Source organism: Rhipicephalus microplus, chromosome 3 (assembly GCF_043290135.1).
Source record: "Rhipicephalus microplus isolate Deutch F79 chromosome 3, USDA_Rmic, whole genome shotgun sequence".
NCBI lineage: Eukaryota > Metazoa > Arthropoda > Arachnida > Ixodida > Ixodidae > Rhipicephalus > Rhipicephalus microplus.
The window spans coordinates 229,776,642-229,799,727 of record NC_134702.1 but is presented as its reverse complement, the minus strand read 5'-3'; the positions used below and the strand labels follow the sequence as shown (position 1 = coordinate 229,799,727).

Below are 23,086 nucleotides of genomic sequence, written 5' to 3'. Positions count from 1 at the left end.
AACTTCTATTCTCGAAACAAGCCCTCTGATTTTAAACCAGTAAGGCTACAGAAGATTGCTGTAGTGCCATATCTACATGGAATCTCCCACAACTTGAAAGAGGCTGGGGTGTGGGCCAGCTTTTTCTGCTCTGAAAAAGCTGCCGTACTTGTGTACTAATGATGTTTTACTTGTGTACTAAAGATGTTTCAATTGCAAAACTAGGTTGTTCTAAAAGGCACAAAATCCCCGCTGTCACATGCACAAAAAAAGTTGTCTATCAGATACTTCTTTCATGCGGCAAGCAGTACATAGGACAAACTGGCCGATGTATCAACGAGCGGCTCCGTAAACACGCGTGTAAGGTCAGGAATGGTCGCGATGGTTTTTTGGCATTGCATTGCAGCGGCACATGTGGCTGCAAAACGCTTTAGCATGACACCATGACTGTTGAGAAAAACAAATAAAACAACAAGAGAAATCAAGAAGGCACACAGGATTTCTAGAGTAGCGCTGAACTGCGTCAGCACTCCCTCTCTTCAGCTTCGCAAAAAGAATTGTCTTTCTCGAGGCGGCGTCGAGGCAAGCCCTTGACGTCCCCTCATGGGAGGCTTAGGCCCGGCCACCTAAACTTGCTGGTTTATTCCTCCTCTTCCCGAGAACGTTAAGATTTTCGCGCATGGTAATAGTGGGGTTCTTGACTTCCCTATTTGTTTTTTGCATTTCAAGAGTATATACATGTACAGTCTTCGAAATAAATTTTTTTAGAAGTAAGCACACCCCTTCGTCTCTTCTCCTGTCCTGTGTCTATTTTTTTGCGCTACATGATCAGTTATGTATTACCAACACGGCCAATTTCATAATCTTGTCTAGGAGGAGGTGCTGGGAGATACTGCTCATTTATTAACAAGTTAGCCCTGGGCACAAGCCTGCCAGTACGAATAAGCTTTATTAATGATCAAGATGCTGCACATCGGCACCAACAAACTTGGCGCTGCAAATGCAGGCAAGGAACCTCATTTTGTAGATTGCAGCAACTTTTGTGCTGCCAACCTTGGCTGCTTCAGGAACATGTGCATAGAAATTTTTTTAACGCAAATGCCCCTTTTCAATCTTCACATTATCTGTTATGAAAATAGAGTGCAAGACCTCTTTTTACTATGTCAGCTTGCCCTACATCATGAAAGCGTGTTGCAGTGGATCCCGATTATATGACCATCAGGGGACCACACAAAACTGTTGCATAATCCGGGTGTCGCATATACTGGGTTTCGCATGATAAAAAAACCAAGAATACAGGCAGTGACACTCAGCCTTGCCCGAAAAACGGGTACAGAGCACCCGAATACGCCTACATCACGACCCTGCATTGTAGATGTCCTGTTGTGAAGACAAGTGGTGATGTGCTGGTGTTAATGCGAAAACTCGCATCAAGAGAAAGTTCTTTTGCGCGCTGAAGATAACTGCATCGTTTTGTATTCTTTTTACACGCTAGAAGCTTTTGATTGCGAATGCCGCGAACTAAGGGAGATCCTCAGCTACATGTTGACCTGGAAAAGTTTCCACTGGCTATAAGCATGAAAATATCTGGATCTCAAAGACTAGCTTTCCGCCCAGCTGAAGCTACTCCTTGTGGATATAGCTTGTCCAAGAAATTTTCCAAGAAATGACCCTAGATATGCATGCAATAGAGGTGTATCCCGAAGCGACCTTAAATAAATGTTAAAGCAAGGAGAACTGAATCACATAAGCACATAAACTGCCAAAAGAATAAATTTGCTATTCTAAGAACTGTACCTGTCTCAACTGTATTTTTCTGCTTGTAAACCTGGGGGAATATAAGTTTTTATTTTGTACCAGTGAATATTTGGTCAGGATTAGATTCAAGAGAAAAAGGCAATTTTATTCTTTTCCCAAATGTTATATGAGAGTCAACCTAAAATGCGAGGTCCACGTAAAATTGAGTCGTATAGCCCAGGTTTTCATTACATTATTTTGATAGAGATTTCGCCAGGCCCAAGCCGATTCACCATAAAATGCAGATCACAAAACCAAGAGACATATAATCGTTTATCTGCATCTGCAATAGAATGTGCAGAGTGACACTGGATATGTTTGTGAAAAAAGAAAAAAAATTGTTTTTACAAGTCTGATACTTCAAACGCGAGATTTCAATCTCGGGTCAAATCTGTAAACGTTAAAGAACATTTAGTAAAGATGACAGATACGCTCTGGCAGCTTTTCGTATTTAATAAACTTGGTTCTTCTCAGCTGTCCAATATTGAGAGAACAGATACCGGGATGAGGGTCTCCAGCCACGAATGACAACGCAATGCACTGCAAACATGCTGCAAAAATTGTGGCATCTGATTTTACTGTGATGCCTAGGCAGCACGTTTCCTCTCAGTGGCCACACTTCTACTGTATCAATGAGAGCATGAGTGAGACAGTTGCCACAATATACCAATATCAAAATTGACAAGCTAGCTTTTCTGCTATGCAGTTTAAATAACTAATGGCGCCTTGTCGTCTGGCCTCTTCGAGTGCAGTTTGATTATGCAACGACGTGGAAAATGTTGAGTCGCATCTCTTGATTTACACGCTCGGGCCCCAGCACGTACAACTAGGACCGTGTGCTTGCTTGAAGCATGACAGGTGATGCTGTTTCTTGCTCAAATGTGCAGTGCAGAGAAGCACACTGCACTTCATAAACAAAACTTCATAAATAAAACACCGAAAATGCAAACATATAAATAATTAAAACAAACTTCAAAATCTGGTTTCGCCTGCTATGCTTTTTGCGTGTATTTTAAAGCTGCTTAATTCACACTGCTTTGCTGCATATATATGCTAAGTTTATGCTTTTTGCTTGCCAATGCCTGAAAACATCTGCTGCCTTCGTAGCTTCCAGCTGAACATCTGCTTGCCTGCAATGTTGCCGAAATAGCCAAACAACACGCACCAGCAGTTGCTTGCCGACTGAAAGGAAAAAAAAACGCAAGACGATCTGGCCTCGGTCGATAGCACGTTTAATGGGTCTTAAGCATAGTGTCTGAGGTAGCAAAGTTTTTTGAAAGCACAGCCACATAGGTGAGCAATATGTGAGCAGTCACCCACCTTCGCTGCACTACACTGCTGTCATGTGGAAAATGTACTGACTGAAAAGGGGACATCAGCTGTCACGGAACACAGCCCAATGTGTCCCTCAATTGCAAAAGTTTGCTGGCACAGTATGACAACAAGTACCGGTATACGAGTGCCGACTTTTAAAAGCTTTAGGCAATCATTCAGAGCTGCCTGTGGCTTAGAAGTGTGGCAGCATGGGCTAGTTGGTATGGCATGACGATAGTTATAGCGCGAGAACAAAACAACGACGTGTTCTTCTTGTCTCTGTGTCGTCATTTTGTTCTCGCGCTATAACTATCGTCCTGCCTGTGGCATTGCTGCAGCAATAAAAAACAATACACAATGCAACATACATGTTCTTGTGTAAACTCACACAAGAAATATTTTAAATTTGAAGCTTTGAGAGTCCCTGAGACACTATTTCAAGTAGCCATAGGATGGATTCAATAAAGAAGCTAATCGCTTCACAAATGAGCCGCCGCAAGATATTTTTGAATCCATCCAGTGCAAGTGAAGTAACAAGGAGAGAGAGAAGTACAGGAACAAACGCAACTTCTGCAGCTCTAATTGGGAGTACAGCTCAAAGCCACGTGAAGATACAAAGATTTGCCGTACACTGCACTTGCATTCGCTATTCTTTCACCCTGACGATAGTGTCACGGGGTAGTGACGTGGCCGAAGACAGGATACTTTGTGTTGGGATTTAACAGTTTATATGGGCGAACCTGTGCCCGGCAAACGGAAAGTCCGATTACAGTAGCAGTCTTGCACAGATAGCAGTCTCGGACTGATAGCGGTGAACGGAGCATCGGCCGTGGATCAACTACTGACAAGCGGCGAAGCGAGTCGGCATTTATACTCCTGCCGTCGAATGTTCTAGCGTTATCACTGGCGGTAGCGTAGGTTCCAGAATAATCTGTAGAGTTCGCAGAGTAGGTGTGATCTTACCGAAATTATCTACTACAGTCTGGAAGCTTCTTGAAAACTGCAGGCACGGTTTGGGCTGAGAATTGTGTAGTGTTTTGGTACGATAACAAAACTTGGGAAATGGAACGTGGCAAAACGAGAGCAAAACGACGACGTGTCCTTCTTGTCTCTATGTCGTCGTTTTGTTCTCGCGCTACAACTATCGTCATGCCTGTGGCATTGCTGCAGCAATAAAAAACAATACACAATGCCACATACATGTTCTTGTGTAAACTCACACAAGAAATATTTTAAATTTGAAGCTTTGAGGGTCCCTGAGACACTATTTCAAGTAGCCATAGGATGGATTCAATAAAGAAGTTAATCGCTTCACAAATGAGCCGCCGCAAGAAATTCTTGAATCCATCCAGTGCACGTGAAGTAACAAGGAGAGAGAGAAGTACAGGAACAAACGCAACTTCTGCAGCTCTAATTGGGAGTACAGCTCAAAGCCATGTGAAGATACAAAGATTTGCCGTGCACTGCACTTGCATTCGCTACTCTTTCACCCCGACGATAGCACTGGAATCTAAGCATGGAGGGATCGCCTGGGGGAAAAAAAACGTCACAAACGCCTAGTGACCTTGAGCACTTTTTCTCTCTCTCTCTCTTTTTTTTTTCTTTTTCCTTCAAATACGCACCTTTTCAGTGCGATCCCGCGAGTAGGTGAACAAGTTGCGGCGGGCTCAGTAACAACTGAGCACGCCATGCTCAAATCAGCCATTGGCTGGTACGGTGCCTGTGATCAGTGATTTTTGAGCTGTTTCTGTCATTTGTCGTGAGAAGAGGAAGCATTTTTATGTGACTGAGAATTTATTGCGGATTCCAAGCCACGTGCTGCGCTCTGGCTCATGTGTTCTCGGAAGCCACGACTACCAGTTGGCAGCATTTTCTGACCACGCTGAAACAGTGTTGCAGGGGCCTTTAAAGGTGAAAACGCAATTACGGTCTGCAAAGGTGCCTTGACGGCAGTGCTTCACAGCTTTAGCATGAAGCTAGCTTTGCTATAACACACGGAATTTACAGTGTAGACCGCTTATAACGTAAGTCACGGGAGTTGTAAAAATTCGCGCTATAAACGATACCGCGTTATAACCAAAGCATGCTTTTTTCGGCCTTTGCCTATGTCAAAAGGAAGCCACGATGTCAAAAGGGCAGCCCACCTTTCAAAAGCAATTCACTACACTTTTCACTCGCAGACACATTCAACACAATCACAACACCGCACGGAAACAAAGTTCTCAAGTCCGGCATCAGCGGAAGAACGCCGCTATTTTCGTCTGGCGATGCTTGCGAACAGCGATGCGAACAATTTCGTCCTCCACAAAGCTTAAGCACTGAAGCGATTTCTCGCTCAAACTGTTTTTCGCACAGTACGTTTTCACTTTAGCGAGGTATTCCAATGCGTCTTTGCACGGGAAATCTGGTTCAGGCGTCGGGTCGACATCCTCTTCGCCGTCCGACTCGTCGTCCGTTGCAACCTCCGCACTACCGCGCACCGCTGCGACGATCGCGTCATTTGTGCTCGCTTCCTCGCAGGCAGAAAGCTCCGATTCCCCGGCATCGACAAATTCTTGGAAAGTGTCGGTGGCGGTTACAAAGTTGCTGTCAACGAGGCAGGACCACACGCCGTCAGTGTTGAAGGTCTCATCAGCGAGCGACGTGTCGCTCTGCTCATCGTCTTCCAGAGCCTCTGCATTGCGCACGAAGCCTGCCCTCTTGAAACACTTGCTTATGGTATCGGCCTTTACCTGCCACCATGAAGCGACCATGTCAATTGCGCCTCTTAAGTTCACTTTAAGAGGCTGCTGCTGCTGCATGCTCAGCAAAACACTCTCGCAAATGCGCTTTTTGTACAGCGCCTTTACGGTTGCGATGACACTCTGGTCAAGAGGTTGACTTTTTGCTGTAGTGTTGGCAGGCAAAAACTTTAGGTTGACTGCGGTCAGCTTTGGCTTGACGTTGTTTGCCGTGCAGTTGTCGAGGATAAGCACGACCCACCGCATCTCTGCCACCATATCCTCATCAAACTTGCAAAGCCAGCTGGTGAACAAATCCTGCGTCATCCACGCCTTTTTATTGGCTTTGTAGGTCACTGGCAGGCACTCTCACTTTTTAAAGCAACGTGACCTTGCCGATTTACCTATGACAAAGAGGCGGCGCTTGTCGCTCCCGTCCAAATTGGCGCAAAACAATACAGTTATGCACTCCGTTGAGACATTGCGGTCAGAGCAGGCTTCGCCTTTCAGCGCAAGCATGCGGTTGGGAAAAAGGTTATAAAATAAACCAGCTTCATCGGCATTATAAATGTCTGTCAGTATAGGTCGACAACATACTCTCCAAGTTCAAGCGAAGCCAGACTTCGATAGACTCGTCATCGACAGCGCCGCTTTCTCCGCACACCACTTTGCAGCTGATGCCATGGCGATCTTTGAAACGCTGAATCCACCCGTTGAGTGGATTGAGGTCGTCGTGGCGTAAAAGAGCTCCGAGACACTTGGCCTTTTGTTAGAACATGGGGCCTCTTACTACTGGGATGCTCTGAGCCCTAATTTCGCGGAACCACCTGAACAGCGCTGCGTCCACGTCTTCGTATTTTGACGTACGTATTTTCTTCCGTGACAGAAAAGACGAATCTTGCTGCAGTTGCTGCCGCAGTTTGTCCTTGTTTTTGTAGATGGTCGACACGGTCGTTTCGGAAACGCCGTATTTCGCCGCCACCGGCGCCTTCTTCAGGCCACTCTCAATGTCCCTTATGACGCATTCCTTAATCTCCAGCGATAAGGCATGGCGTTCTTTCACACGGCTTGAAGACGCCGCCGACGCCATGACGACAGGAGCTACGCAACACACGTGCTCTGGGCTCTCAGACGGCAACGACACGGCGAAGCGCACACAGCGAATCCAAAGAGGCAAAAGAAGGAGGTTGAGAAAAAAAAATAAGCATGCTACCGCTTCTCTCCCCCACTCCGCGCAGCGTGCACCCAAACTGGACGCCGCCACGGTGACGAAAACACACTCCCTCCTTCCAAGGTCTCCCCGACTTCCTCCCTACTGTACCCTCTCTTCTCCTCCGCAATGTTTGACTTCTTGCGGCGGTCTCCACGTGCGCCCTCCTGCACACGCACACGCACGAAAGCAGAAGACAGGCGCGGGCTCGCACGCTTGAGAGGCAACACGGCTCCCGACCTGGTGTATTCTACGTAGATATAGCAGGGCCTTCGCCCACGGGATTTTACACGGCCTCTGTAGTTCACCGGGAAAAGCATGTCAATGGGCTCTCGTTCCGAGCACAAAATCCAGAGCGCGCTGAGGAAGTCGCGATAGCGCTTGCTGCTGCGGACCCCAACTCGAAAGTTATCATCACGGACTCCCGGAAAGCATGTACTCATTACTTGGTAGGAGAGATATCCCCCCTAGCCAGCCAAATTCTAAAACGGGCTCTCGCTGATCCAGCCCCGAAACGCATCGTATGGGCTCCTGGCCATCAGGGCTTACGAGGTAATGAGGCCACTGACGCGGCCGCCCGAGCGCTTACCCACCGGGCTCCTCACCTTGGCTCTTATGACTCGGAGGCCAATACACCGCTGCTGCGGTTCAAAGAAATTCTGACCTATTATCGTGACACTCACCGCATTTACCCGGCTCCTGCAAAGGGGTTGAGTAAGGCGGAAGAGCGAACTCTAAGGCGCCTGCAGACAGGTACTCTACTCTGTCCTGCAATCCTAAAGCATTTCGATGCGAACACAGATGGGCGGTGCCCATACTGTGGGGAGACGTGTGATATCTTCCACATGGTATGGGCATGTCCGAAAAATCCCCACCTACCCCCTTCCCCTACCCCTTCCCGAGAGGCATGGGAGACTGCCCTTCTCAACTGCTCATCACTAGAGTCTCAACGAGCTCTAGTGAGACGGGCGCGAGTAGGGGCCTCGTCATGCGGTGTCCCGGACTAAGGACGCCGACCATGTAGCAGGGTCATGCTTTGGCCCCGTACCTCTCTCTTCTCTCTTTTATAATAAATGTTTTTCATCATCATCATCCTGCTCACACTCCCAACGTTCCGGCGCACCGGGAAACCGTGCCGACCGTGCTTCGTTCGCCAATTTTATGGTCGCGCGCCCAAAAACTCCGCGCTATAACCGGTATTCTCCTTCGCACGCCTACGCAATAAACGGTCGGCCTATACATTGAGTCCTATGGGCGATATATTGGTGGTCAAAAAAACCCACATAATAACCGGTCCCGCGCAAAAAGTGGTTACGTTATAAGTGGTCTGCACTGTATTTACGGAAAATTTTCTGCGAATCATTGAAGATCAGGGTTATACATAAGAAAATATAGTATTTCGCTCAAAGTCGAATTTATGAAAACTATATTGTTTCAATGTTCTTATATTTCGAACAATATTCTAGGGTTCCGCGAAATCTGACTTATGGGGAGCCTACTGTATCTTTATGGAAACCTTTCTTATTGATCCTAAGTTAACTCTTTTATCAGACAAATCCAATTCATTCAGAGGTTCATACAAAAAAAAAACAGCAAGGGATGCCTGAATTTACACGTTACTACATTAATGAGAAGCAAGCTCCAAGCGGACACCACGAAATTCTTCCCGCCATACGACATGGACTGCTCTTTCAGAGTCTGAGATGTCGTATTATGAAGTCTTGGTAGTCTTGGCTGCGTCAGCGTTTATTTGAAGAAAGACCTCGCAAAACGAACGGGCAGAGCCAGTACACAGACGATGACGATGATGATGACCCAGAGTGGCAATGAAGACAAAGAGACAAGCTGATGATGGTGATTGTGATCATGCAGGGATGATGACTATGTAAGTAACAAATGCCCACACTAATTCCCCCCACTTGGAAGCGGACACCCTGGCCGCCGTAAGTCAAAGTGACGGGGAACATCGCGTGAAAGGTTTCATGCGACAAATGTGGACAATCTCTGTGCTGCGGTAGCGGCGGTCTGTTGGGGCGACGAGTGGTGCGACACGATAATTAACTGGCGAAGTCTGTTCTAAAACAATGTATTCCAACCCAAATTCCAACCCGATGAAGCGTGGTTGGAATTTGTCACAAAGACCAGGATTGCGAATAGGTGTCAAAAGCAGCACCTCGTCACTAGGTTGGAAAGACACAACGCGGTGGGATTCATCATAGATGATCTCCCGCACGTGCTGTCTCACTTCAGTATTGATGCGAGCCTGTTGGCGAGACTGGACCAGGCGGGAAATGTATTCTTCGCTAGAAGACTGACATGAATTCCCATGGCTGTTAAAGAAGGAGACGTCGAGAAAGGTAGTCGGGGTGCGTCCATACAAGAGGTAAGACGGTGAGTAGCAAGTTGTTCGCTGAACGGCGGTGTTGTAAGCGAATGTCAGGAATGGTAAAAGAGTATCCCAGTTTTTGTGGTCGAATTGGACGTAAACGGCTATCATGTCAGCAAGGGTTCGGTGAAATCTTTCTGTGAGACCATTTGTCTGAGGGTGGTGGCTTGAAGCTGTCTTGTGAGTAGTTCCAGAAGTGCGCAGTACTTCATTTACCATCTGTGACAGGAACACTTTGCCCCGGTCACTAAGCAGTACACGAGGAGCCCCATGACGCAGTATTATTGCGTGAAGAATAAAGTCTGCAACTTCCACAGCTGAGCCTGTAATAAGAGAGGAAGCCTCAGCGTAGCGTGACAGGTGGTCCATGGCGGTCACTATCCATCGTTTGCCAGCAGGTGTGATGGGGAGAGGCCCGTAAAGGTCAACACCAACAACCTCGAACGGCACGGAAGTGGCTGTAGAGGTCCAGCGGGTGCAGACGTGGGAAGTTTACGACGCTGGCATGGGTAGCAGGAGCCGACGTACCGCGCTACACTAGAGGAAAGGCCAGGCCAGTAATAACGACATCGAATGCGGTCAAGAGCTTTTTTAAAACCAAGATGACTAGCAGTCAAGTCGTCGTGGAAGGCTTCGAGCACCTGAAGTCGAAGAGAGCGTGGCAGTACAGGAACCCAGCGCTGACCGTCAGGGTGATAGACGTGGCAGTAGAGAACCCCATTGTCCAGCTTAAAGTGCAGGAGTTGACGACGGAGTCGCGCGTTGGGTGGATGAGAAACTCCCGAAAGGTGGTCCATCATGCGTCTGCAGTATGATTCGGACCGCTGGTGGGAGATAAATGTTGGCTCGTCGTCCGAAGAGGGTTGCCTTATTGATGCGAGCGTATGAACTTTGGTAGATGTGGCGGTTGAGTTCTCACCAACGCTGATATGGGTAGTTGGAAGTGGCCAACAAGATAAAGCGTCAGCGTCTTGATGTTTTCTGCCTGACTTGTAAGTTATGCCAAAGTTGTACTCCTGCAAGCGTAGTATCCACCGACCCAAGCGTCCGGACAAGTTCTTCAGTGTAGAAAGCCAGCATAAGGCATGGTGGTCCATAACGATTGTGAAGTGACAACCGTGAAGATAGGGACGGAACTTCTGGACCGACCAAACCACAGCCAAACACTCTTGCTCAGTTATAGTGTAGTTCTTTTCGGCAGGGGTGAGTACGCGACTGGCATATGCAACAACTTTCTCTAGGGAAGACTTGTCGCGTTGTAGAAGGACGGCTCCTATACCAAGGCCGCTAGCGTCGGTATGAAGGATAGTCGATGCGGCTTCGTCAAAGTGGCAGAGCAGAGGTTCAGACGTGAGTGCCAGCTTCAACAGGTCGAATGCCATTTGACATTCTTGAGACCACAGAAAGGGGACGTTGGAAGCAAGTAGTTGGTGTAATTGAGCAGAAATAGAAGCGAAGTTCTGGATAAACCGGCGAAAATAGGAGGCGAGGCCAAGGAAACTGCGAAGCTCCTTTGGTTTTTCGGGACGCGGAAAGTGAAGGACTGCAGAAATCTTGTCAGGGTCGGGCCGGATGGCATCTTTGCTAACGACGTGTCCTAAGACCTTGATAGATTTGCTAGCGAAAGAGCATTTCTTAGTGTTTATTTGAAGCCCGGCGCTGGCAAGGCACGTCAAAACTTGATCCAATCGTTCTAGGTGCTCAGGAAACGTTGACAAAAAGATAATGTCGTCCAGGTAGCAAAGGCAACTTTTCCATTTCAGGCCACGCAGCACGGTATCTATCATGCGCTCAAAAGTTGCGGGTGCGTTGCAGAGCCCGAAAGGCATCATGTTGAAATCATATAGCCCGTCGGGGGTTGCGAATGCCCTTTTCTCCTTATCATTTTCATGCATGGGGATCTGCCAGTACCCAGAACGCAAGTCGATGCTTGAAAAGAATTCCGTGCCTTGTAGAGAATCAAGGGCGTCGTCAATGCATGGCATGGGGTACACGTCCTTGCGCGTGATCTTATGGAGCGCCCGGTAGTCCATGCAAAAACGCACAGCGCCATCCTTTTTACAGACCAAAACAATAGGAGACGACCAAGGGCTAGATGAGGGATGGATGACTTCCCATTTGAGCATGTCCGCAACGTTTTCTTATAAAATTTTTCTTTCAGTTAGAGACACGCGGTAGGGTCGGCGGTGTACGATAGATGTCCCAACAGTTTGAATTTGATGTGCTGTAGTATTAGTGCGGCCCAGCTTAGACGAGCAAATACCGAAAGAATTTGCATGTTTCTGTAACAATGCGAGCAGCTGCTGCCTTTGTGAATATGTCAATTCGCTGCTGATAGCGGTGGTAAAGACGGAGGAAGAAACATGCTCACCGAGGCAAGGTTCTTTGGATGCGATGGCCTGAAGTGGCGTGACCAATACAGGCTCGAAGTCAGCAACACGGGCCACAGTAGTGCCCTGTGGCAGTAAGATCTTCTCCGGTGTAGAGTTGACAGTGGTGACAAGTGCCGAGCCATTGCAAAAACGAACGACACCCGACAGAAGAACTATACCTTTGCGAACGCAAAGTGGTGACGGTGAGACCAATACATCGCCGTGATAGATGTTGTTGGACGTAATGCTGACAATTTGCTCTTGTAGAGGCGGCAGTTCAATGTCTTTCGCAGCGACCAGACGAAGTGGCTTGTGATTGTCGTCGTCAAGCATGTAGTCGGTGTCAGTGAGGTGAACGACGCGTTGTCCACAACAAATCGCCGCGGAAGCAGATGATAGAAAATCCCACCCTAAAATTAGTTGGTGAGAGCAGCGGGACAGGACAGCAAACTGGACATGATGACGGATGCCATCGATGAAAACACGCACAGTACAAAACGTGGCAGGGCGAATGACGTTCCCCTGGGCAGCAACTAACGTGGGGCCATCGTAAGGCGTCTGTGGTAAAAAAACGCTGCCCTGGAGAGTGTACGTCATGCTTTGACGTAGGAAATCAGTGTGCGGGGCCGATTTAGTATTTCAAGGTGCACGAGAATCATCATGATGGTGATAGCGGTAAAACTATAAGCGCGCCTATGCGCGTGCTCGTGCGCGTACCACGTGAAAAGCTCCCGAGCCACGGGGACAGCTCGGCTAACCCCAGAGAGCAGAGAGCAAGGACAAGTTCGGGCCACGCCCCGGCTGCTCGTTCTGACCCTCCGTGTCCGGGCCTCGTCCTGGCGTTGAAATCCTCGGGTGCGTCCTGGACTAGGCATCGCCCCACCTCGCCCCCACATTGGTCTGAAGCGGCGTTCGTCACGGCCAGCTGCTGTTCTGGTCTCGGAGCGAGACGCTGTCCCAGGTCTGTTCGCGGCAGACGGGCGGTACGCTGTTCTCGGTGGTGTACAGGCAAGCCCAGGCGTTGACCACCGTACTGGGATGGCCCTGGCGGTTATCTTCTAGACCGGGCCCCGCCTCGGTACGAACTCCGCAAGCACAAGGCACACCACCTCCTGACTACCAGACAGCTCAAGGTCAAGCGCAACGTTCACGCCCCAAGAGTAGAATGTGAGTGGACGAACAAGAACATTAACTCCCTTTCATGTAGGACCGTGAACGCGTGTATATATGTGTGAGTTTATGTTGTGTGTATCCCTTTGTCTGTTTTCGTGTATATAAAAGTCTCTCGTTGTCCTCGAACGTCCTCTGTCCTCATCTGGCTAACCTGCGCCCACAGTTGCCCACAAATTTTGGCGAACTTGCACACCTCATCGACCCGCAGATCAAGTACCACTAGGTGATAGTGCTGCAGCAGTGAAAGAAACACGCGCCACAACCAAGCTACCTGTTCTGAAAGCCACTGGCACAATCATAGATAAAGTGACGCTTGAGGAATACCAAAGAAATGACCCATCGTTACGGCAGTGTTATGAGAGTCTTGGTAAAAAGTTAATAGTAAAGAATCGCGAAACCTGCTTCTTTCTTGTAGATGGTATCTTGTATAGGAAACACAAGCTACTCTCGGAGAAGGAACTCGAACAACTGGTCGTACAGAGACAACTGCGAGAGACTGTGCTCAAACTAGCCCATGAAGGTATCCTCGCCGGACACCAAGGGATATCCCGAACAACTGACCGTATTCTTGCCGAATTCTTCTGGCCAGGTGTTCAATCAGAAACCAAGAGGTTTGTGAAGTCCTGCGATATCTGTCAGTGGACTGTCCCACGCCATTTGGTTGGTCGGGCTCCGCTAGGTACCATGCCAATCATTGAGACCCCGTTTTCACGTGTGGGCATCGACATCATCGGTCCTTTGTCACCGACATCTTCCAAGGGCAACAGGTACATTCTAACCATGGTGGATTTTGCAACAAGATATCCAGACGCCATCGCACTTCCTTCGAGTGAAAGCAAGGTCGTGGCAAAGGGACTAATGGAAATGCTGTCGCGAGTTGGTCTGCCACGCGAAATTGTAAGCGACCGCGGGACAAGCTTCATGTCGTCGGTTATGAAGGAGTTCAGCCGGCTACTATCTATCAGGCGATTACCGACAACCCCTTACCATCCGATGGCAAACGGGTTAGTGGAAAGATTCAACGGCACGTTGAAGCAAATGCTCCGCCGAATGAGTCGGGAAAGCCCGGAAGATTGGGACCGCTACCTCGGCCCCCTCCTTTTCGCGTATCGGGAGATGCCACAAAAGAGTACCGGATACTCGCCGTTCGAGTTGCTTTATGGCCGATACGTTCGCGGCCCAATGACGATTTTGAGAGACTTGTGGACTAAACCAAAGTTGGATGACACGACCAAGTCAACCTACGAATACATCGTAGAATTGCGGGAACATCTGCAACGAACCTGTGAAATAGCATCTCAGGACCTTGCGAAGGCACATGTTCGTCAGAAGACTTACTATGATCGCAAGGCGAAGAAGCGGGACATAAGCGTGGGTGACAAAGTTCTCGTGCTGCTACCCGCCGATCACAACAAATTGACACTAACATGGAAGGGCCCCTTTACTGTGACAGACAAGAAAAGCCCATTGGATTATGCTGTGGACCTCGGTCACAGAACAACTGTCTTCCACATAAACATGCTCAAAAAGTACGAGCTGCGGAATGCCTCGGACACGTCAACGACGACAGCTGCTGCTGTAACGTCAATCCATCAAGTGGAGTCTACTCTTGATGGACTACGATTTCCACGTAGAATACACTCAGGGCTCAGATAATGTCGGTGCCGACTATCTTAGCCGCACATCTCTTACTACTGACTAGGCTGTCCGATTACTCGTACAGATACACAAAGAACTCATGACGCGGGTAATACGTTGTCTACTCTATGAACATGCCTACCCTTTTTACCCCACCGTTTCGCTGTTCTTGAACTGGGGGAAGATGTGGTAAAAAAACGCTGCCCTGGAGAGTGTGCGTCATGCTTTGACGTAGGAAATCGGTGTGCGGGGCCGATTTAGTATTTCAAGGTGCACGGGAATCATCATGATGGTGATAGCGGTAAAACTATGAGCGCGCCTATGCGCGTGCTCGTGCGCGTACCACGTGAAAAGCTCCCGAGCCACGGGGACAGCTCGGCTAACCCCAGAGAGCAGAGAGCAAGGACAAGTTCGGGCCACGCCCCGGCTGCTCGTTCTGACCCTCCGTGTCCGGGCCTCGTCCCGGCGTTGAAATCCTCGGGTGCGTCCTGGACTAGGCATCGCCCCACCTCGCCCCCACGTTGGTCTGAAGCGGCGTTCATCACGGCCAGCTGCTGTTCTGGTCTCGGAGCGAGACGCTGTCCCAGGTCTGTTCGCGGCAGACGGGCGGTACGCTGTTCTCGGTAGTGTACAGGCAAGCCCAGGCGTTGACCACCGTACTGGGATGGCCCTGGCGGTTATCTTCTAGACCGGGCCCCGCCTCGGTACGAACTCCGCAAGCACAAGGCACACCGCCTCCTGACTACCAGAGAGCTCAAGGTCAAGCGCAACGTTCACGCCCCAAGAGTAGAATGTGAGTGGACGAACAAGAACATTAACTCCCTTTCGCGTAGGACCGTGAACGCGTGTATATATGTGTGAGTTTATGTTGTGTGTATCCCTTTGTCCGTCTTCGTGTATATAAAAGTCTCTCGTTGTCCTTGAACGTCCTCTGTCCACATCTGGCTAACCTGCGCCCACAGTTGCCCACAGCGTCATTACTTCCCTTAAATGTTCACACAAATCAGCACGTATCACAGACAATGTCGCACCTGTGTCCACCAAAGCATCGACTCGCACTCCTTCCACTTCCACAGAAACCATGTTACACGGGCCTGATGGAGGAATTTCAGTTCTAATTCCGAATGCAGTTTTTCCACCACAAACTGCATCACTTAGTTTTCCGAATGAATATCAGAGGTGAATGAGGCGGGCCGAAGTGGAACAGCAAAAGGGCGAAGGCGAGCGGCGTCTCGTGTTTCGGCTGTTTCGTGGTGCAGTAGATGCAGGAGGAGATGGAGACCGGTGCGGGGGAGACTAATAACGCCGACCTTGATAAGACGCCCGGTGTACAAATCCCGTTCACACACGTCGTTCCGACGCTCATCTTGCTGGCGCTTTCGGCAGAAACGAGATATGTGGCCGCGATAGCCACAGTGGTAGCATACAGGGCGAGACGAGCATTCAAGGCATCCGGAGATAGCGCGGTCAGGTAGACCGAAGGGTCAGGGGGCACGGAATGGTAGTTCACCGGGGGAGCGGCGGCAACTGACGCGTAGGATGGACGCGGCAATGTCGCGTGGGCATCGCCGGGAGGCACGGCAGCAACTTGAGGGTACGTGGATATAGGGTGAGAAGCAGGTGGCTGTACGGGCGCAGAGCCAGTCGGGGATGTAAGTTCCTCTGTGATGATGTCACGTAAGGACATTCCCGAAGGCTGTGTAGGTCGCAGTGTAGGAGGTGTGAAGCCCACGGACCGCAATTCTTCACGTATAATGTCCCGGATGAGGTCACGCATATGGCCATCTGACGTGGAGTGGTGGTCGCCAATGTCCGGTTGAAAGCGAACGGAGTCCAGCGCATCAAGGCGCTGGCATGTCGTCACGACATCAGCAATGGTAGCTGGGTTTTGCACAGCGAGGGCATTAAAGGCAGCAGGCCCAATGCCTTTAAATATATGGCGCACTTTGTCCGATTCCGGCATGGATTGATTGACACGCTGGCAGAGTACGAGGACATCCTGGATGTATGAAGTGTACGATTCACCGGGATGTTGTCGGCGAGTATCGAGTGTCCTCTTCGCGACGGCGGATCGAATGTCTGGTGTCCCAAAGACGTGTCGCAGCTGCTGCTGGAAGGTAGCCCAGTCGGGTAAGTCAACGACGTGGTTAAAATACCATGTCTTCGCGACTCCGATCAGATAAAAAGGCACGTAACGCAGTTTGGCGGCCTCGTCCCACCTATTAGCGGCACTTACGCAGTCGTAGTCATCAAGCCAGTCTTCTACATCTTCTCCCCGAAGACCAGCAAAGAGCGGGGGTTCCCGCTGATGTCCGTGTATGTAAGTAGGAGGGGCAGCTTGCAGCGGTGCGTGGTTGATGACATCAGTGCCAGCAGGCTCGGTCTGGGACATGCTGCCTGACTGTGAGCGCAAGCGGCGGCCTGAACGAAGCTCCAGGGGGTATAGCGGGCTGCGGGAGGTCAGAGGACCGAAAATCCACCTCCACCACGTATGAAGTCTTGGTAGTCTTGGCTGCGTCAGCGTTTATTTGAGGAAAGACCTCGCAAAACGAACGGGCAGAGCCAGTACAGAGACGATGACGATGACCCAGAGTGGCAATGAGGACAAAGAGACAAGCTGATGATGGTGATTGTGATCATGCAGGGATGATGACGATGTAAGTAACAAATGCCCCCAATATTTATACTTGGTGGTGCTCTTCAGAGAACGCCCTTGTTGAACAACAAACAATGATAAAAATTGCAGCTGTAAAACAAGACCATGCCGTTCGCACATTCCCGCATAGGAGAGGGAATCGGGGTGACTGACCAGGTCTCGGATCTTCTCGGGTTTGAGGTCTCCCCGATTGACCAGGACCTGGTGGCCTACTTTGCAAGACCAGCTGAATGCCGTGAGGCACGTGCGAGCCAGGTTCTTCCTGCACACAAGCAAGGTTTGTCTATACTCGACATATCATAATGCAATAAGCATCCCCTACACATACAGACCTTAAGCACACACAGAGACACGCTTGATCATTGTACATTTTTAGCTGAGCACTACAACTGATACAGCAAAAATATGAAACAACAAAACAAATTTTTAATGGCTGGTGAACTTCCTTCTATGTATTCAAAAATGAAAATAACATTACAGAAAAGATTGCCAATATAGCCAAACAGCAATGCCTCTATTAAACTCATTGACGCTTTGATAGAAACTGCTACTAGAGCTACAAGATTTCTTAAAAATTACTAATTAAATGTACTCAACAACATAACACTAACAGCCACTCTAGTGTACTAGGTCAATATGTCCTATGTTTTCTTCACATAAGGGAGCTCCACTTTTTAAAAATGTCGGTGCTTTAAAGTTATATTAATTATTGCTTCATCAAAAAATTTATACCATATGACAAATACCATTTTCTTCCTCATTTATCAACAAATATTGGTAACATCCCAGTTAGGCTCACTGTGAGGAGGGAGACTAACAACCCATCTAACTTCTACGCGGACTGAAAGAGCAGAACCGGACCCTGTGGGAGCCACGCGCACCGGCTATCCAAAGACAGCACAAGTGGCCCAACTGCGCTCTTCAAAAGGGTCAGCCTGTGTGCTGCCCTGGGAAGAGGTGCCTTGGCTCCCAGGAAGGGCAGATTCTGCCACCCGTGCTTTCCGATTGCTGCAGCTAGAATATCATGGTAAAGAGGTCTCGTCCCTCAGCCGACCCTGCCGTATGCCACCTTTAGTTAAATAAGTTGTTGTTCTTTGCTTCGACGTGAAGCCTTCATCATCTTTCCTTCACCTCCGGGCGGGACGCAGCAAGTCCGATACCCACAATACTTAGAATTGTACTCACTCATCACAACAGTGTCAGTTTATGAATAAACAAGTAGAGCAGGGTCTCAGTAATCAAACTGATAATCATGCCTCACTGGGCGACAAAGAGAGAAGCAGCCGAAGTATTTCTGCACTGCTAATGCAAGACGACAGGAGAACCATCGAAAATGCAGCGCAAGCAAGCAAGGTAATACTCACGTAATGAAGAGGGGTTTGTGGTCCCGCGACACATCCAGGATGGTGGAGATGAGGTGACCCGCGCTGCATGGCTGGGAGGCCAGCAAGGAGTCAACGAGTTGCTCCACCAGGTGGCGCGAAGTGCTCCCATGATACCGGGGAAGCGTCAACCGTAGCACTTGGCACAGGCCACGCACAACAGGGTCCGCTAGGGATCCTGAAATTGAGTCAACAGGAACACCCAAGTCACCAACAAAAGCGTGTTCCGTAACAAAGGCTTTGTTACTAATTGTTTTTGAGCGAACCAGCATGAACAAAGACATGGACTTCAGCTGAACAGGAGGTTTAGAGTGAAGCTATTTTATCACCACCATTCCTTCATTGTCTAAATATGGCTTTACTTTGTGCTAAATGTAAGTGTGACAGCGCTAGCGAAGTGTTGTCCCACGTTCACTAGAGGTCACATTCATCGGGACTTTTGTTTTATGGCAAGAATCGAAGAATTGTTCCTAAAGTTCCCCAACTATGCCGATCTTGTACCCGGAGACATCAATTTCAAGCCAATACATTTCCCTAATTTCTGTCACTACCTAGTTTTTTATTTCTTCCTTGTTCTATTGGCAACCTGTAAATCCTACTATAAACAACTGACCAGCTCTATACTGCACATTATGTGGACTGCCCAATGCCCCTTCTTACTCGTTAAGAGTGAAAAGCGGTGCCAATCGGATAAATTAGAATGTCTGTTACTCCCTGGGTATCTAAATCGGTATCACTTCCGTCTGCTCAAGTTCCATAGCGAACTTCCAACTTTTTTCCCGGTATTCCAGAACTAGGATACAACAGAGGCTTATAGGACTGACCGAGCAGAAGGTCAGCAGACAGGAATACAAAGTAGTGTCTAGTCCGAGAGCAAGGTAGTCTTAGTCTTGACCATCAACTGTGCCGCTCTAGTAAATAATTTCATTAGAAACTTCTTATCAGTATTTATCCACGTGTAACATAGTGCTGAAGGTGGGCAATCGTCTTCACCACAAGGCTCCATTGGTGGCCCCCTACTTGCCCCATGAGAAACAACCAGTCAGTGTGGCCTACAAGACGTTTGGTGGCTCCACTTTTTTGAAGGGCCAATAAATAACCCCACTGTCCGAAAATTGTAACGAAGAGAAACATGCACACTTTTGCTAGGTGAACATGCTGCCAGAAAATTTCGCTCCTACGTGCTATAAAAAGGAAGTTACAGTGGTTAGACCCTCTGTTTCAGCTGGTTTCAAATATCCATGCGGCCTCACCAATCTTCTCCGTCTTTGAGAAGGGAAGGCACGTGCTCGTCGTGGTAACTCGGCCCCCTTGGGCCACGTGACATGACATATTCAATTCGTCATCTGCGCACAGCCAATGACCAAGCAGGGCTTTCCTGACATGAGCACGAGACATAGCGCTGCAAGAAGGAGACGCGGTGCGAGGAGCACCCTCCCACTAGTGTTAAAGTAGTGAGGCGCTTCTTTGCCTCAAAGGCTTTTGTTGTGGCAATACCGACTCTCCCGGTAGTCTCAGGCTCCACAAAAATGACAGAATCCGCACAGGAAAACAAAAACGCGGGCTGCGCGACTGAAACTTGATCACTGCAGAGTCGAGGCTCCGTTTCGTAGAGCAAAGCAGCAATCGATGAGCTCAGGTGTACGTGAAATTGCCCATGAGCGTGCTTGCGTCTACGCACGTATGACGGGGATTGGTTCGACGCGGGAATTGTTTTTGAAACAGAAAGTCAGCACGTCGCACAACACTATAATACTCAGAAATTGTGATCACTGCAGTCTACTGTTAAAATTGGCGAGCTTGTTTGAGGGTGTAAAATAAAAGTTCGAGCCTGTTTACTGGCCCATCGATTGAGGGTAGTGTTAAGCTAATGATTTTGACAGCACATGTATGGCTAGTAACCACTGAGTGCGCTCCAAAACATTTTTTTCCCACTTCTGTAAATTTCCTTTTTGTGATAAGTGTTCCCAAGTGTAATTGGCGTCCACTACACACCATATATGCTAGCTGCCAATCATCAATTCGCCTGCAGTTGCCGGTCTATAAAGCATTACCATACACCCAGCCTTAACTGCACACACCATAGCAACTTACAGTTTTGCACAGGATGTTGTTATCACTTTTGGCCCCAATTGAATAAGAACTACGAGTAAAAGTATGCATGTAGAGTACTCGCAGTTTGAAACGGGACAATTCAGAGCTGTATAACGAACATACTTCCGTTTGACCATTATCTTTAGTTTTGTTCATATCAGTGCAATTTGTGCTCCAACACGTAGGCCAAAGACCGCATTTTCTTTAGAAATCAGACTCATCACAACGTGACGCGGTTATCTCAAGTGTGGTCACCACTACGCACAGACCTGCACAGCCTCCGTCTTGTCACTGATTAGCCCAGCATGACACGGCCACTTGCTGCACCACGCTTCCGATAAAAGAGAGCGCCACGGCAGTTTTACCGGAGGCTTACGTCACCCCTGCTGGCTATATAACCCAAGCTTGGTTTTATGATCGTTTCTCTTACCTTTCAAGCACAGCGGCAGCATGCTTGTCTCGCTGCTGCTACCATGTTAATAAACTATCGTTGCGTTTTATGTTTAGATCCGTCCTTCTTGACCCTGCATCCCACATAAACAATGATGAATAGCAATCATTATACTAAAGGATTTGATGTTGTATATGAACCCGTGAGTTCCGTATTTGAATATTGGTTATGAATATGTTAAGGTACCACACAGGCCCATGGCGAGACCCCACCTTCCCAAGTTCGGATGGGGGGGCTGTTTTACTGAGGACAAGTAATACAAATAGGCATTTTTCAAGGTATTCAAAAAGTGCCCCCCCTCTACCCACTAAAAAAAAATCCCAGTTATGGCCCTGCACCACATGACCAAATAAAATGTAGTAGTCCCCCCCCCCCTCATAGCATGCCTTTTAATAATTGTGTAATAATATTTACATTGTGTCTATAAACTGCAATGTAAGGGTGCTTTATAGAAATAAAACCTCAGAATTTGTTTCACAAAATGACACGAACCGTGACACACAGGCCAGATATTTATGGTTGTCTGATGAAGTTAACCGGTCCAACATTAATTACACCATACAACCAGAATACGAACTACCTCTCCACATGTCAAGAGCATGCAGGCAGGTGACCCATTTCTCTAGCTTTAGACAAATGGCCAAGCAGGAATAATCAGTTCTCATTTCTCTAGTTTTAGACAAATGGCCAAGCAGGAATAATCAGTAGCAAGTTCACACTGTGTGTGTCCTGTAGTATTCATAGCTTCTACAAGCTATCTAGTCCAGCCATTTTTCCATGTGCCAACTCGCCAACCTTTTGCTTGCGGCCTGCACATGAAACTCTTTGTCCCATATTTTTTTAATAAGATTGCCGCTGTTTGTTAAATTAATATATGATGCCTGCATAATTTTCTCATCTTTTGTGATCAACAACGCTTTGTTCGGGTGAGCTAAACAAACATGACTGGTCATACAGATTTTTTTTTTTACGTGAAGCTTTCAAGGCGGATCTTTGTCACCTTGTCTTCTTATATAACCTAAGAACAAAAACTTCAGGATTACCACCGAGATTTTGATCATTGCGAAGATTGGTACCGAGATGTTGCTGGCGTCGATATGTGGGGTTTAACGTCTCAAAACCACTATATGATTATGAGAGACGCCGTAGTGGAGGGCTCCGGAAATTTAGACCACCTGGAGTTTAACGTGCACCCAAATCTGAGCACACGGGCCTACAACATTTCCGCCTCCATCGGAAATGCAGCCGCCGCAGCCGGGATTCGAACCCGCGCCCTGCGGGTCAGCAGCCGAGTACCTTAGCCACTAGAACACCGCGGCGGGGCGATGTTGCTGGCGTCCTGACCCATACACGAGAACTGACGCGATATACCACTCACAAGAAAGGCCTCTGAAACTGCAATGTGGGAAATCATTTTATTCTAGATCTTTCCCCTCTTCACGGTCCCAGCCTTATGTGGGACTAAATTTCGTGACTGTTGCTAGGTAGCTTATGTGAGCTTGAGGCCCCTGCTACAGCAGATCACCCTCACCAGTGACATCTAGTAGTTTTGTCTATACCACACATTCCTTGTGGATGCTGCTTGCTCAGGGTCTCTTGATTTGATTTGCCAATCAAGCTACCTGTCCACTCTTACACCAGTTTTCAAAAAACTCCTTTACATGTTATTTACGTTGGGTATGCAGTATGAAAGTGAATGATCCATACTGCAAAAGCATCGTCGACATAAAGTGCAGTGCCCTTGCTTCCTCTAGAGCATGGGGTCAGACACCTGCAGCCCGCGAGGCAGTATTATACGGCCCTCAGTGCGACGTCACAGCCCCTCCTCTTGACAATCTTCATCTGACGGCCGAGATGACAGTTGTGACCTAAAAACGGATTTTTGCTCTTAGCCTGTATTTCATTGAAATCTTG

At 48.4% G+C, this 23,086-nt stretch overlaps 1 protein-coding gene across 1 annotated transcript in view; it reads right to left on the bottom strand.

Annotated features, from left to right (window-relative positions):
- The window catches only part of LOC119167548 (lethal (3) 80Fj), a 331,845-nt gene that overhangs the window by 307,186 nt on the left and 1,573 nt on the right, over positions 1-23,086 (bottom strand). The window contains exons 3-4 of the mRNA XM_037419055.2: positions 18,610-18,805; positions 17,399-17,507 (exon numbers count right to left, since the gene is read on the bottom strand). Coding sequence (XP_037274952.2) covers positions 17,399-17,507; positions 18,610-18,805 — 305 coding nt within the window. The remainder of the gene's footprint in view (positions 1-17,398; positions 17,508-18,609; positions 18,806-23,086) is intronic.